General features: G+C 39.9%; 1 protein-coding gene across 6 annotated transcripts in view; it reads left to right on the top strand.

The window, feature by feature from the left end:
- The window catches only part of LOC121942956 (chloride channel protein 2), a 169437-nt gene that overhangs the window by 48936 nt on the left and 104757 nt on the right, over positions 1 to 15744 (top strand). For all 6 annotated transcript variants that reach the window (XM_088078573.1, XM_088078574.1, XM_088078576.1 and 3 more), the window contains exon 2: positions 1866 to 2016. In XM_088078573.1, the coding sequence (XP_087934699.1) occupies positions 1866 to 2016 (151 nt within the window). The remainder of the gene's footprint in view (positions 1 to 1865; positions 2017 to 15744) is intronic.

The raw sequence follows: 15744 nt of genomic DNA on the forward strand, positions 1-15744 counted from the left end.
GGAAAAAAGTGCCTGTAGACATTCTGATTAAGAACTCATTAGTCAAGAAGCTACAGTAAAATTAAGTACAGAGCAGTCTGTGCTAAAAAGATCCTTTGGCTGCATTTATCTGTGATATTTGATTGTTTTTAATACTAATAACCCATGCATCGGCAACTTTGATGCTACTGAAATCAACCTTGATTACCTTAATTGACCTGTTGAGGCAAGTTGAAATACCTTACTGTGCTGTGACTGGCGGCCAAAAGGAAATCATTAGTGCTCCCTTTCCCTTCCACCACTGAGGAGCTTTATGGAAAGGGGAGCTGGTGTCTGGGCGGTGTACAAAACTTGGCACTTCCTGTCTCTTGTACTGCTGACTTGACTTCTTTTGTCTGTGTGTATTTGTGTGTATTTAAAAGTGTGTAGTATGAGTATGTGGGGGTTTGTTTTCCCGGGGTCAAAGTTAAGGCTGAAGCTTGACCAGTTAGGAGCCAGTGAGAAGTTATTCGGTTCATTGCTGAGTCTGTGTGTGTGTGTGCGTGTTTCCTTTCAAGTCAAGAGACAACTTTTACTCGTTTTTTCATGTTGTTGGCTTACCTCTGACCTTAAAAGGGGATGGACAGGGCTTCACAATGCAACCAAAAAGATTGCATCTGTAGGGCTGTGCAAGATATCAAATTATATGGATATCAGTTTATGAGACTACGCATTGTATGAGATTTTGGATATAATAATGTAAGTGTTGTCTTTTTTGGTTTTAAAGGTTTTATTACAGAACAATGATGTCATTTTCTGAAATTATTAAACTGTTGTAGCTGTTCTTTTATTTGCGCTTACCCACTTTGTCATTGTATCAACATTACTGATGTATATTTATTAAAAATCCTATTGTGTTAATACTTTGTGAAACCACCAATAGTCATCCTTACAATATTGTTGCAATAATGATATCAAGGTATTTGGTAAAACATATTGTGATATTTGATTTTCTTCATATCGCCCAGACCTAATATTTGATCACATTTGTAAGTTGAATTTGCACGTGTGTGTGTTCATGCAAGTGCATAAAGATCATTATTATTGGTGCCACTGCCAGCACTTGGTGACCCATGTGCATTGTGTGATGCATGTGTTTGTAAAGGCGTAGAGCTTTACAGAACGGTCCATTTAGCTGTTAGCTTGTTCCTTAGACAAAACGGTCTATGGCTGATTATTTAAAAAGCAAAATAAGAAGAGAGAGGAAGGATGCTGGTGGGGAGGGAAACACAACAGTGTTTCCGACTGAGATCCCACTAATGATGAAAGTGCTGGCTGACTGAGCCAGTGAAGAAGAAAAAGTACCACTTTCAACCACAATGGTAAACACACTACATGTGGTTGCGGTACAAGAGGAAAGCCATGCTGTGTGTGTGTTGCAGGCCATATGGCCCGTCCTTTGCAGGCAACTTTAAACTTTTACGGGTCAACCCAGTTCAATCTTGAAACTTTGAAGTTGAATAACAACAGTAAAAAGAATGAAACACTATTGTAGTTGAGGTTGAAGGCTCTGATGCTCCAGAGGTCCTCCAGGTCACTATGAGGTTGAAGAAAAACAGGATCCATGGTATCTGTCTTTCCTACTGTCTCTCTCGCTAACAGACCAGTCTCTTTATCCCTTTTTGTCTTCCACCAGCTCACTTCATATATTTAGCATCCATATTTTATAAGAAGCGAAGATGCAGAAACAGGAATATGGTTGTGTAAATGTCAAATCAATGAAATGCACCTTTTGGAAACATGGAAAATAAATGCTCTCCCTTTTGCCTCTGCTTGTTTGTAGGGAATATGGAATAAATGTGTACCTTGATTACTTGCACTAATGACGTTTTTGTGTCAATTTCCAGATGTATGGGCGCTACACCCAGGAGCTCGGGGTGTACGCCAAAGAGGAGGCCGCTCGGCTGAGGGAGAGTGGGCAGAGGCGATCGGTCAGCGACCGAAGCCGGACTCTGGACCTCCTGGAGTACGACAAGGGACGCTGTGCCAAGTGTCGCAGTAAGTTCAATACCACATGGTCAACACTAATACTGATCGACAAAGGTTAAAAAAAAATGTTACAATGGAAACTTATCTTGTCAGCTGAAATTATTACCATAAAATTATTATTAATGATCATGAGCTACCATAATTTAGGACAAGTGTCATCAGTGTTCATATCAAATGGATTTAAGAAAAGCACAAAACAAAGCTTAACTTAGAAGGAACTCTTTGTAAAATCAAGAATACCCTAATTCTTGTAAACAATAGGGATGAGCCATGTCAACACTTTTGATTTGTTTTTTTTCTTCATGGAAAATTGGGTCACACATATTCAATGTAATTGTCCTGAATTAATAGTGGGTTATTTCTATGTCTTAAGCCTACTGTTATTGCTTTTTGGGTGGCTTTTTTGTGATCATGTTCTCATTAGGCTCTATCACAAAAATAGAAATATAAAGTTTCTACAAAGTTCTGATATTCATGAAAAGGATGTTAATGTGTTGCAACTTAATGTGGGATGAATACTGATGCAATCCAATCGCAGAAGGCAGTCACATCATTGATTAAAAAATTCAAATACTGCTCAGTCTTAGTGGAGCAGAGCCTATTTTAGTGCTTCCAGGAACCGTTTTATGAAATCTGTCCTTGTGATTACATTCAAATAGCTCCATAAAGAGAGCCATACAGAGAAGGGGGAAAGCCATAAATGACTTGTGTTTTAAAAAAAAATGAAGAAATTTGAGTCATATTTCCACCTCCTTATCAAAAATATTCATATTTCTGTGAATGTTTATACACAGTTTATAAAGCAGCTGGACAGCATCTTTCACGGTGGTATGGTACGCCTCCGAGTGGAATCATGATACGCTGCCAGACAGCGTCATTTTGAAATACTGCCAGTAGTGACGCAATATAAGGAGCCGGAGAGTCTCTAAAGGGCGGGCTGGAGGGGAGGTGGCTGGATCCATCAGATTCTGGACTTTTACCCAGGAGCCTGCAGTTCACTTCAGCTAAAATGTTGAGCCAAAACGTGATGTTGCACAAGGAAATGAACATAAACATGAGATGTTTAACAGAAATTGTAAGTTTATTTTGAAAAAGACTATGCATGTGATGAGCAAAAACTGAACATTTCCTGTGAAAACGAATGTATATTTTGATAAGACATGATGCATGTAACAGGCGTAAACTGACAAATCAACAGCAGATGCAGGATGATACCTGGTGCGTCCTACAGAGATGTAAAGTAGAGTTGGGATGAGAATGTGTTGAATACCTTTAGAGCAGAGACTTTACATTATCTTCATCACCTCTCCACGGTATTTCCAAGCAGTCAATAATGACGTGCCCCTTGGAACGGAGTGCACTGCATTACTAAAAAGGTCAGGAGCAGTGTTTCGCTGAGCTCTCTACGTGTATTTTAATGTCACTGAACGTCATATTTTACTGTAGTCTGAGCGGCAGTCCACTGATTGGACAGCTGCTCAGAACAATTTTCCCAGAGCACTTATAATGGGACTGAAGATGACTCACTTTTTACATCCCCGCTACAGTGATAACTTTTAGGATTAGATTAAAAGAAATGGTAACAGTATACGCTCCATGCAGCAGCCTAAACCATCTGAAGCATCGCTGCCTAAAGGGGGAACATCCTTTGAAATGTTGGATATGTAATTCTAAAGGCACTTTGCTGCTTTACAGCACACTTACTGCCTAACTGCTTTTTGCTGTGGGAGCACTGATCATGTTGGACAGTGGGATAGAAAGGAGAGGTGAAGAAATGCTGCAGAGCTGAACAATCGCCACAATGACAATCCTTTGCTGTGAATGGATCCAGTTTTTAAATGCACGAGTGGATTCATATGAAAATCCCGCCACCTTTCTCTTTGCACTGTTGCTGGTAATAATGATAACAATGTTTTTGTGTGTGTGTGTGTGTGTGTGTGTGTGTGTGTGTGTGTGTGTGTGTCTGAGATATTAGATAAGATTGTGTATAAAACAGGCCGTACACAGGTAGGGAATGTCATTCAGATGTATGTGGTAGATTGGAGAAGGCATTTTACTTCACATAACACATAGCATAATGGGTGTGTGTTTGTGTGTGTGTGTGTGTGTGTGTGTGTGTGTGTGTGTTTGTGGTCAAGCTGACCAGCCTGGACTTGCCACCAGATATCACATCACTAGCTTTGTCTCTCTTCTTGTCTCTTTTTTTCTGTCTTTGTGTCTCTCTTTCATGCTTTTTTTCCTCGTCTCCATTCATATTTTTACTGAGAAATCAGAGCAAATCTAAACAGCATGCATCCTGGTTTTATATTGGCTGTTCCCATAATTTCTTTTAACAGTGTTTTCCCACAGAAGTAGAATATGTGCTTGGCAGTCATTCTGTGTCTGTGAACGCAGAACAGGCTGAACTTTTCATGAGTTTTTTTTCCCCTCAGCAGCAGTTTGTGGAGGTAGAGTCGCGGGGTGGATAATTGATCGCTTGATCCGATCACAGCTGCTGCAGAGGCAATGAATGCAGACTTTTAGAGCCAGTGCAACGAGTGGTTCAGTTTCACTTACACCGCACCTGGCATTCTATTGCTCCCTCTGTACCCAGAGTACGCTCTGGGCTCTGAGTGTGGTGCAGTGAATAACTAAATGGTATTTGTATTCCAACAGTGCTCCAAAAATAGAAAGTCAGTGTGTGGCTCCACATGTTGTTATCAGCCTTATTGCATGTGAACAAAACCAACCAAAGGAGTCTCTAAGCAGCAGTCAATCATGCCAAAAATGCTTCTGAACTGTGGTCAGTCCAGTCAGTGGTGGTCAAATATGACTTAAAATGCTGTTGTATCGCTTATTTCTGACCTCAGATGTTTTCAGAAATATATTTCAATGTGCTGTTCAGTTGAAAAATGAGAAAGTTGGTGGGCAGTGCATCCAGTGTGTCCAGTCAACATCCAATGTGGCAGCTGGGTCACAAACTTTCTCATTTTGCAGCTAAATAGTACACTAAAACATGCTTCTGACAACATTGGAGGCTAGAAATAGGCAATGCAGCCAGATAATCGTGATTCATATTTGATCAGTGCTGCCTAACTTGACAGTTGGTCAGCAGGCCACGAGCAGTGATTGACAGCTGCGTTTGAGACTCCTCGGCCCTGTATGGTTCTTTTGGTGCATCTTACATGCCATTAGAGGCAATAAAAAGAAGAGGAGGGACTTTTTTTCACAAACTGCCTCATGTACGTCTTTCAGAATAAAGTGACATTTCCAGCAAATATGACGAAAAGTTATTCTCATAAAACTTACTAACTGCACTTTTGAGGACTATTTCTTCCTGAGCAAAGCAGTGACATAAAGACAATAATGTCTTGTTAGGTGCTTTTTTATGTTAAGAATATTGAATAAAGTCACCAAAAGTGAAGGGATGGGGTTGATGTTAACAGTATCTGTAGGTAAGATAACTGTCAGCCAGAAGGCAAGTCACCCTGGGCAGTTTTTGCTAACCTGGCATTTTCCCTGTATTTCTGAAATATGAGAGATCAAAAGACTGTATCAAGTCACTGCTGAAATGCTGTTGAGCATATTTGTCACATTTGTTGCGGCGCAGCTTCCTGCTGTGTGTAAAAGGAGCGCCCTCTACTGTTGAGAAGAGTTCAGCGCACCCAGCTGTAATCTGCCACACTCTTCAGTCCTAAATGCTGCAGATCCATGTGTGTGTGTGCGTAAGAGTTTGCGTGTGTGTCCTCTGCTCTCATCTCAGTGATGAGTTTTGCTGTTGTTTCACTGGCAGCTGATGAGTCAGCTTTCCATCTCCCTCTTCGTCCTCCTCTCACCCTCTTTGTAAGGATCAGGACACCAAAAACGCCAGGGATCGAATTGATTTGTCCCTCAGCAGGAAGCTTGGAGCACAAGAGATTTGATCTGGATTGTAGTGCAGCCACACACATTTCTCTCTGCAGGAGAAGAAGGGGAAATATAAACACACACAGAGAGTGAGGTAAAGGCATAAAATGAGAGGTGACTGCCTGAAAATATATGTAAATATTAAGTTACACACACACACACACACACACACACACACACAAATTCCTATTCATCACTGCTGTGGGTTATGACTGCAGCTGCTGTGGAGATGCTCACTTTAGCTTACATACACACCCAAATACAGAGTATTCTCTTCTTCGATTGGCACAATTTCTCTTTATCATTGCTCACACATACTGTTTTGTTATTTATATTTGCTCTCTCACACACACACACACACACACGAAAAAACATACACACATTTTTCTTTTCATTTGCTGGTGTTTAATGATGCTGAATTGTGCAGCCGGCAGCAGAATCTCCAGCCTATCATCTGCACTCTCTGGCCCTGGAGGAGCTGTCATCATTTTAACTGTGTGTTAAAAGAGTGTGTGCGTGTGTGTGTGCGTGCGTGCGTGCGTGTGTGTGTGTGTGTGTGTTTCTTATGTGCCGGTACAACTCTTCCAATAGTCAGGCAGTCCCAGCAGCTGCAGGCATTGTTCGCAGGAAATGTAATGACAGCAGTGCAGCTCCAACAACAGGTAGCGTCTCTGTAATTATGGCCCGCGATGTCGCAGACTGAGTGTCTTTCAGTTACAAGATGCTGCAGGCAGTTCAGTGGTCTGTACATTGTTTTAATATGTTGACTATGCTCAGTACGCTGGCTTTAATGCTGCAGTATGAAAAATATGTCCCTTTTCAGATTTCAGATATTTTAAGTTTTTGGGACTTGGTGTGAACTAAACTGGCAAAGAACAAACTGTCTATATCTGAGGTTATAAGGCACAAAACATTAGGCTTGTATTAGGCTAGGACATTAAAAGAATACTTCAACCCCCACCTGAATTAGTCAATGATCAAGTAATGAATTATTAATTAGTGACTGAATGAAGAATCTAAAATTATAGAAAATTTCTGATGAATTCAAGTCATTATAGACTGCATTTAACAACCTTTGATTATACTGCACAAAATGTGAGTTTTTAAATGGATGTTGTGTTTTTCTTTTTGTTTTTTTTAATAAACATGGACCCTTAAAACTTAATTTTATCAAGAATTTTCTGTGTTTGGGGATTTTTCTCCACTGGGGAGGCATATTGAAAACAAACAAACAAACTTCCCAAATTTGACTTAACACAGGTGAGTAGTTGATATACAAATGATTATTGGGGGCTGAAGAATTCCTTTAAGGTTCATACTGCATAACGAAGCCAGCACGTAGTATAAATATTTAGTATAAATTAAGTTATAACCAGAATTTGACTATGTGACGTTTGTACATTTTTAATAATACCTGTCATTTTTAAGTCTTACATTGAACCACACGTTTAGCACAGATTAAATCAAAGCCATAACACTTAAGGTACAGTTTTAATTCAATGGCTGAATTGTTCTACCTTTCAAATGCAAAAGTCAGAAAATCTTAACTGTACCTGTTTGCACAGTTTGTAGTAGGGAAAGTTTACTGGCTGTAACTTTCTTTTTATTTATATATACCTCAAAGGTCTCTCTGACAAATCTGCAGCTTAAACAAACCACTGCAGTGCTGGAGCCCAATATAACGCCTTTTAGAGTTTATTCATTTTAGCTTTTAACTGTTGACTTTTAAAGCTTGACTGGTTCTCCTCCTACAGCCATACTCCACATCTATCATTCCCCCATGAGGCAGAGCCCAGCCGTGCATCATCGGCCAGGGCACCTTTGCCCTTTCCAAAGCTGTGGAAGAGCTGAGTGGATCTTTTTGTTAGGAACTGTACATTTTCTCAAGATCAGACTTTTTCTGAATCACCATTTAAAAGATAGACATTTACGTAGGGCTGGTCCTTGCAGTAATGACATAAAGCTGCTTTACCTGTTTTCTAACTGCAGTTATGTGTCAGAGCAGTTTGCAACTTAGACATTCAGCTCAGTTTTGATATCAGTGAAGTATGTGGGACTTAATGCTTCAGTGGTTGTGGTTATTATAATGTTACGAGATCATATGGTTTATCTTTGTATTTAGTAGAAAAAAAGTGTATCAGTAAGTGTTTAACTAGAGTATATTCTGAGCAGTGGTGAATGAAGTACCTGAGAGCCATACCTGAGTAAAAGTACAGCTATATTCCCTGAAAATTACTTTGGTAGAAGTTAAAGTCACCTGATATAATACTACTTGATTAAATGTTTCAAAGTATGTGATATTTGCGGTTCTTAAGTATCAAAAGGAATTTTATCATATTAAATGTAATTCAGCATTGAAAGCAAAAGTACAATTAAATTCTGTAAACAAAGTAGCAAACAATCAGAATTCAGAGAATTTTGAAGTATATTTCTAATTAACATTTACACCACCTTAAAAATGGAGCATACATAACATATTGGACCTTATTGGTTGGGTACAAACACATTAACTATTCAGTTACAGCCCAAGTAATTACAAACACTTCCAACTCTGCAGTGTTGTTCAAAGATTATGTTAAATCTGCTAAAACTGATTTTAAGGGATATCAGCCTAGCAGGATATCTATAGCAATATAAAAGATACAAATACCACAGGAACTGAATGTTCCAGTCACTGATGTTTGCAACATAAAGTGCATAGCTTTTTATGTCCATAGCTTTTTTGCTGTCCATTATTGTCAAAGAAAGCTGGGGTAGTTGCCTCAGTTTTGAATTTGGTGTCTACAACATCCTCTAAATTCATTGGGTTTTAAAGAACTTATGGCTACAAATACAGGGGGTAAAATATCCTGGCCTTGTAAGAGAAACTAGCAACTTTAAGCAGCAAAGCCCAATGTGTTTTTATACCCACAGTGCCTTCGTTTGGAGACCATAAACTGGAAAACAAGTGGTCCAAGAATGAACATACGGTGTTTTCACCGGCTGTTGGCTGTCCAATCACCCAGTGAAGTCCTCTGGGAAAGATTGTTATTGTGTCAGCTGACCAGCAGGGCGCAGCATTGAGCTTCACAGCAGCAGCAGCATTTGAAGGGAAGCTGGAGGTAGAAGAGTGTGGGTAGAAAGACAAGGACCTCGTGATCGCGGCTGTCCTCTCTTTGTCTGTTGGTGTGTGTGTGTGTGTGTGTGTGTGTGTGTGTGTGTGTGTGTGTATGCATGCATGTGTGCTTGTGCTCAGGTGTGCAATCTCTGGAAGTCAGTGAGCATCTCCTCAGCCAGCCTGTTCCTAATGCATGAACTGGACACACGTGTATATTCTTCCACAATCCATTTATTTATTTATTTATTTTGCCATTTCACATGCAATTTAAATTTTTGGGTGAGGTTACTCTATTATTATATCCCCACGTAGCCACTGAATTCCTTCTAATTGATTATCTCATGTAAAACATTTGAATTTTCTGTGTATGTTTTCATGCTTTAAAGGTCTGTAGCATAAAGACACTGCATCTAATTTGAGACTGACCATTTTAGATTGAATCCCAACACCAGATAAGGTTAAAAGGTAAGGATTACACACCCAGTGTGATTACTTTACCCTGTGTGTGTGTTTGTGTGTGTGTGTGTGTGTGTGTGTGTGTGTGTGTGTGTGTCTGTGTGTGTTGTGCCTGTGTGCAGCGTAACAAATTCTGTTAAAGGAGCTCAGCCATGAGAACGGACATAAAAAATTCAGCTGACAAGAGGAACTTACCCTGCCCCACACACAAACACACACACACACACACACACACACACACACACACACACACACACACACACACACACACAGCGCAGCAGTAAAAGGTAACTCACAGTGATGCACCAATTCAATTCCCAGTCAAGCTTTATTTATCCACAGATGTGACTTTGTGATCTGATGGGAGTTGCCATAGCAAATTTACATCAGTTCCGTTGCTTCTTTTTTTTTCTTTTCACCGTTTCTTTTTCTCTGTCCGTTTTTTTTCTCAGCTTAATCGCACATTTTTTGGCATTAATTATTCTAAAAAGAATAATGATGATGTTCTTGTCATGTTCGTAACAGAAGAGAAACAAAAAGAAACATTCAGATAATGAAAAATCTATTTTTATCTCTCTATCTCAATCTGTCTTTCTTTCTTTGTCTCTGTTGGGGCGGGGGTCACCTCAAGCTTTCGTAACGTGTGTGCATGTGTGTGTGTGTGTGTGTGTGTGTGTGTGTGTGTGTGTGTGTGTGTGCGCGCAGAAACAGTCAGGCTTCAGGCAACTGTCATTCACTCTCACTGCTGATGTCACAGGCTCCCACATGGGCTCCCAGCATCCCAGAAGGGACACACACACACCCGTCCACATGCAAGGGCACACACACACACACACACACACACACACACACACACACACACACACACACACACACACACACACACACACACAGTTTAAGCAGCTGTGTCTACGATGTGATGAAATATACACAGCTGTCTATTTCTTTTTTCTTTCCCCCCTCTGTTCCTCTCCCTCCATCCACCTGCACCGCTATGTCATTTAATTGGTTCCAAGACACACACACACACACACACACACACACATAAACACACACACAGGTTTTTGCTTCAACAGGTGTGATGTCAGCAGGAGCTCAGCATGGCGCCACATGTTGCTATGGTGACCGGCAGGCGCCTAGCGACCAACAGTTGCTCACATGCTCTTGTCTTCTTGGCGTTCCTTTCATTTTTTTGTCTTTTGCTTTCCGGGTCTCCTCCTCTCTATTTTCATCTCCTTATCTTTCCTCTTTCTTCGTCTCCTTCACTTCTTCCTCCAGTCTTTATTCCTCCACTCACCCATCCTTTCGTAGTGTAAAATGGCAGACCAGAAAAGCGCCTGATAGGCTAATGGCAGGCCCAGGTGGGCAATGGAAATATTTGTCACGGGTCACACACACGTGCTCCCGTGCACACACATGTACAGTTTGATGCTTATTAACCAATCACATTAAACCCTTTTGTCACTTTGGTGACCTGTGTGGAGTGCAGCACTATGTGTCTTGTGCACACCTGTTTGTGTGTCCAGGTATGTGAGATCGTAAGTCAATAAGAGTGCACCTGCAGGTGTGTGTGCGTGTGTGTGTTCCCAGTTTTATAATCGCCTCTGACATGTTGTCACAAGCGTTTAGCAAGGATTAGGAAAACACATTCAGAATTAAAATTCAGAATTACCTTTATTGGACTGTAAAACCAACAAGACTACCAAAGAAATATCGGAAAACACTCAACCTCTTGGGTAAACATGAATAAAATATAAATCAAGCAGTATAAACGAGCAGAAATTAGGGAATTATGTGATTAAGAGGAGGATAAAAAGATGGAAGGAAAATCCCGTTTCCTCTGCTTTATCAGACTGTCTTAATGCTGTCAGTTTCAGTTGTCAGGTGCCGTGTTAAAAGATTCACTCCTGTCCTCGCTGTCTGCCTCCTCATCAATAGTCACAATGGTCACACACACCCACAGTGCTACTCTACTGGTACCGTTCTCTGTAAACTGAAGTAAAAACACAAATCAAACTCGGTGGGTGCTCACGCTTTTAAGGACAAAGTGGGTGCTGTCAGTTGAGGTGAGTCATAGGAATACAGCGATATTTACTTAGCAGATTACAGATATCCAGCTACAGTAGGTGGTGGCATGAACCTTTAACATTGGTTTGTAGCTGGCCAATTAAACTAAAAGAAGAGGAAGATTAAGTACACATTTATTGCATTACATAGAATTTGGCCATGATATGGCAGAAGCCAATCTTCTTTTTGAACCACAAATCAATATTTCTATAATCGCAATGGACAGTGTAACATTGTGTACTGTGAAATATGCTGCCTACGGTGACAGACTCAAAGAGAATTATCACCTATTTTTCCAAAAATAGCAGGCGAATTGAGAGGTGGTGAAAAAAGTTATACTTTTTATCCAGCAGCTAATGAGAGTTGCAGCTTTTTGGGCTGAAAAATGAAGCCAAAGCAAAAGTGTCAAACACTGCAGTTCTTTGAGTGGCCACCCCCATGCTTTTGGCTTGTTACAAAAAATGCTTTTCATCTCTATAGCTGGTTTCCCCCTTTATGACAGGTTTACTGGGGATTAATTTCAATAAAACTTACCAGTTTTAACTTAATAAAGGCTGAAAGTTATTTGGAGGGGGGAATCAATACAGCATAGCTTTCTGATCTCTTCCAATATTGTATCGAAACATGGAGTATCATTTTTTTTCAAATAATCTAAATAATTAATACTGCAAATACAAATTAAACCTTTGGTAGCCTACTAGAATTATAAAATGAATAGCTTTCTCAGACCACTACATACATTTTGCTGCAATAAAAATGATTGAAGTGGAAAAAGTTTTATCTTTAAAACCTAATCTTATTCAATCAAACAGATGTTGAAGAACTTTTTTTTGGTTTTTTTGGTGACATCTTAGGGTTGAAAAAAGGTGATATATTGCATATCGTAGTATATACCACTCATCAAACTGAAAAACATATAAAATTGCAATGTAATACTATTGTATTTGGACTAAAGTATCTTGATAGCATCATATTATGGGCCCCTCGAAGATTCTCACCCCTAAAAATTATGCATAATTAAGCATGTGGCTGCTTGAGTATCAGGTTCTCTGGCTTCCTCACAGCCTCACCCTCTCGTCCAAAAAATGAGCTCTGTCTCCAAATATCCAAGATGGCGACAGCCAAAATGCCAAACTCGGGGTTCAAAATGAGAGCCCACAAACCAGTAAGAGGTGTCACGATGGCTACGTCCATTGTTTTAGACCCAGATATCTTCTTAAAGAGTTGGTGGAGACCAAAACTGAGCAAAAAAAAAGTTGATAGACTTCAATTCCTCATGTGGCCAAAAAGCAACTCCAAATGAAAGCCAAAGCTCAGTGTCCATTTGCTTTAATAGTAGAGAATGTTTAGGGCTGCAACCAATGACTATTTGTAGTAGTAATCCATCCTTGTTGCGACTCTCTTCGTTGTTTCTTGTTTTCTGGTGTGTCCAAGACATGAAATGCCCGCATAGATATTTATAGTCAAATGGTATTCGATCTTCTGATCCATTAATGAACAGCATTCAGAGGCAACATTAACTGTAGTTCCAACACTTAAAGCATGATTAATCCACTTGATGGCCACGCTGTACGTTTTGCACCCACTGACATTATAATGTTCCCATCACAAAAAGCTCCTTTCACACAGCTGAGAGCTGGTGGTTATATTTTCTACCTGTGGCTTGAAACACTTAAAGTTTCTAAATTAAAACTGCGACCAAGGTAATGTAGCGGAGACTGTGTGATTGGATTACGGTTTATGACACACTTCATTTCAGAGTGGACCGCATTTACTAAATCCACAAGTGCAGTGTTCGGGCATCATTAACCTGGTGATTGAAGAACACACACCATTTACATGCACTCACTAAAACACACACAGATGTGCTTTTTGAAAAAATACATAAGCTACGTGAGTGTGTGCCCGGCCGATGTGTGTATTGTGTGCCACGCTGACGCACTGTGGGAGTGTTCAGACGTCATTCACATTCAGCTAGCAGCCAAGTCCAGGAAGTTACACAATTGACTCACGCCTGCTACACTGTTGCTCGTGTGTGTTGTGTGTGATGTTGTGTCTTTGTATGTATGAGAGAGCGAGAGGGAGGGAGGGAACTTTCACTTTAATATATCAAGTAACCAAGGAGACCTGGGCCACTGATCAATATTTGATTCAGTGCCACTCGAGCAGATTGTGTGTGTGTGTGTGTGTGTGTGGTCTTGTATTGCTTTACGACAGAGGATGTGGCGCTGGTCCAATGTGTGTGTCAGCAGAGACAGTGGTCACCAGCCACAGTGCTAGCTTACATTGATTATGTCATCTGTGGGCCGGCAGGTTTCAGCAAAGACGACACCTGTAACAGCCGTAGCTGGGAACATCACAATGGTTACATAATATTTAATATTCACACACGTGTCCCAAGGCCCCAGATGTCTAAATTAGCGTTCCTGGAGTTATAACAACTCACAACAAGTGGGAACTTACCAATTAGAGACGAGAGCTGGTGCATTGTGTGGGACGGGCCTCGGACAGATGAAGGATGTTCTTGTCACGAGTGTTATTGCTTTTCAACAAAGAAACCAGACAAACAGTGGTTGCATTATTTATTTATTTATTTTTTTGACTAAATTTAAACCATTTTTTCTTAATCAGCCAATCTGCTTCTGACTATAGGCAACAGAGTTTGCAGTAAAACATTGTACAGTAATTAAATGGAATCAACTGATCTTTTATGAGTCACTCTATATAAATATAAATATAAATATATTTAGTTCATTTTAAGTTAATTCAACTAATGTTAGAATTTCACTTTCATTTCCCCTTCAGAACTATACCAAAGAGTATCAGGATCAACCATGCGGGGAAAAATTAGAAGGGGAATTTTTTTAATTTTTATTTTTAATTGGCATTACGAGAATAAGATCTAAATCCCAAAAATAAAGTCAGAATGTCAAGAATTAAATCAAAATGTTGGCAACAGAGTCAAAATGTTGAGAATAATATATTAAGAATGAAGGTGAACTTTCAGTATTCGTGTCAGGCGTAAGAAAAAGAAATAAGAGAAAATATTGAGAATGAAGTCAAAATATGGGATAAAGTAGAAATATGGAAAATAAATCCAAAATGCCAATAATAAAGTTGAACTACTTGCGTTAGCACAGCTTCCTCTACAGAAAGCCTTGTGTAGATGAATTGGTGAGGTTGTACTTCATGACTGTTCTTAGTAACAAAGAAATGTTCTCTCTTTAAGCACATAAACGCAGTTTGGTGAAGTATTGGGACTATGTAGAGATTTACTGGAAAATGCATCATGTTCACTGTATTCTTGAAATGCAAAATATATATCTTCCTCCTCTTATATATTTATTTTGCCTGATACGAATACTGAAAGCTATGAAATTTTGACTTTATTCTTGACAATTTGACTTTATTATGAACATGCAAAATAAAAATAATCCTCCTCCACTCATTTTCCCCTCTTAGCCCAGCCCTAACATAGTAAAATGAGTTCTTCTGAATTGGAGTCTTTTGACTTGAAATGATGAGTTGAATAAATTTACTGCTAAATTTACTTTGTACATGATCAGCATGCATTGTTTGAGGGGATCTCTCAGTATGCACAGACTGTAGTTTGACTGAGGGAATCCTATTCTGGGTACATTATTTCAGTTTCCATGACAGTTTTGCGTGACCTCCTCTCTGCACATACCCCACCTGTCTCCTCTCGGCAGTGAGGAGAGAGACGATTTTTCCAGCAGCGATACTGTCACTGAGGGACTCACCGGGTTTCCAAAGTCATCAAGTTTCTAAATCTGCTGGGAGCAGTTTTTGAGAGTAATGCTACCCAGGTAGAGTTTCTGTCCACCTACTGGATGATTTCCAGAAATGTGAGACAGTAAAGGATGAAGAATGGGGAAAGCGCAGGGGGGATTCAGTGTACAGCAGAGCTGTAGAGAGGAGGAGGAGGAGGAGGAGTTGTTCTTCACACAGTAATAAACTGGTGAAGACAGGAGAGGTAAATGAAACATAATTAATAGAATATATTTATTTTCGCAGTGGTCACTGTCTGGAGATCATACTGTAGTATACCCACTTTTATACTGAACACAGTCAGTGGTTGGATACAGCGACAGCAGATTTATTTCTGAATTACCTGCAGTTTAAGGTGAATTTCTCCACAGAGCTTCTACAGGTTTACAAATCAATAAGCTCTGTGAGCTGTTGACAGTTTTTACTGTAGCTGTAACCATGCA

The sequence above is a fragment of the Plectropomus leopardus genome, chromosome 6 (genome assembly GCF_026936395.1).
Source record: "Plectropomus leopardus strain MGB_pleo_1.0 chromosome 6, ASM2693639v1, whole genome shotgun sequence".
Taxonomy (NCBI): Eukaryota; Metazoa; Chordata; class Actinopteri; order Perciformes; family Serranidae; genus Plectropomus; species Plectropomus leopardus.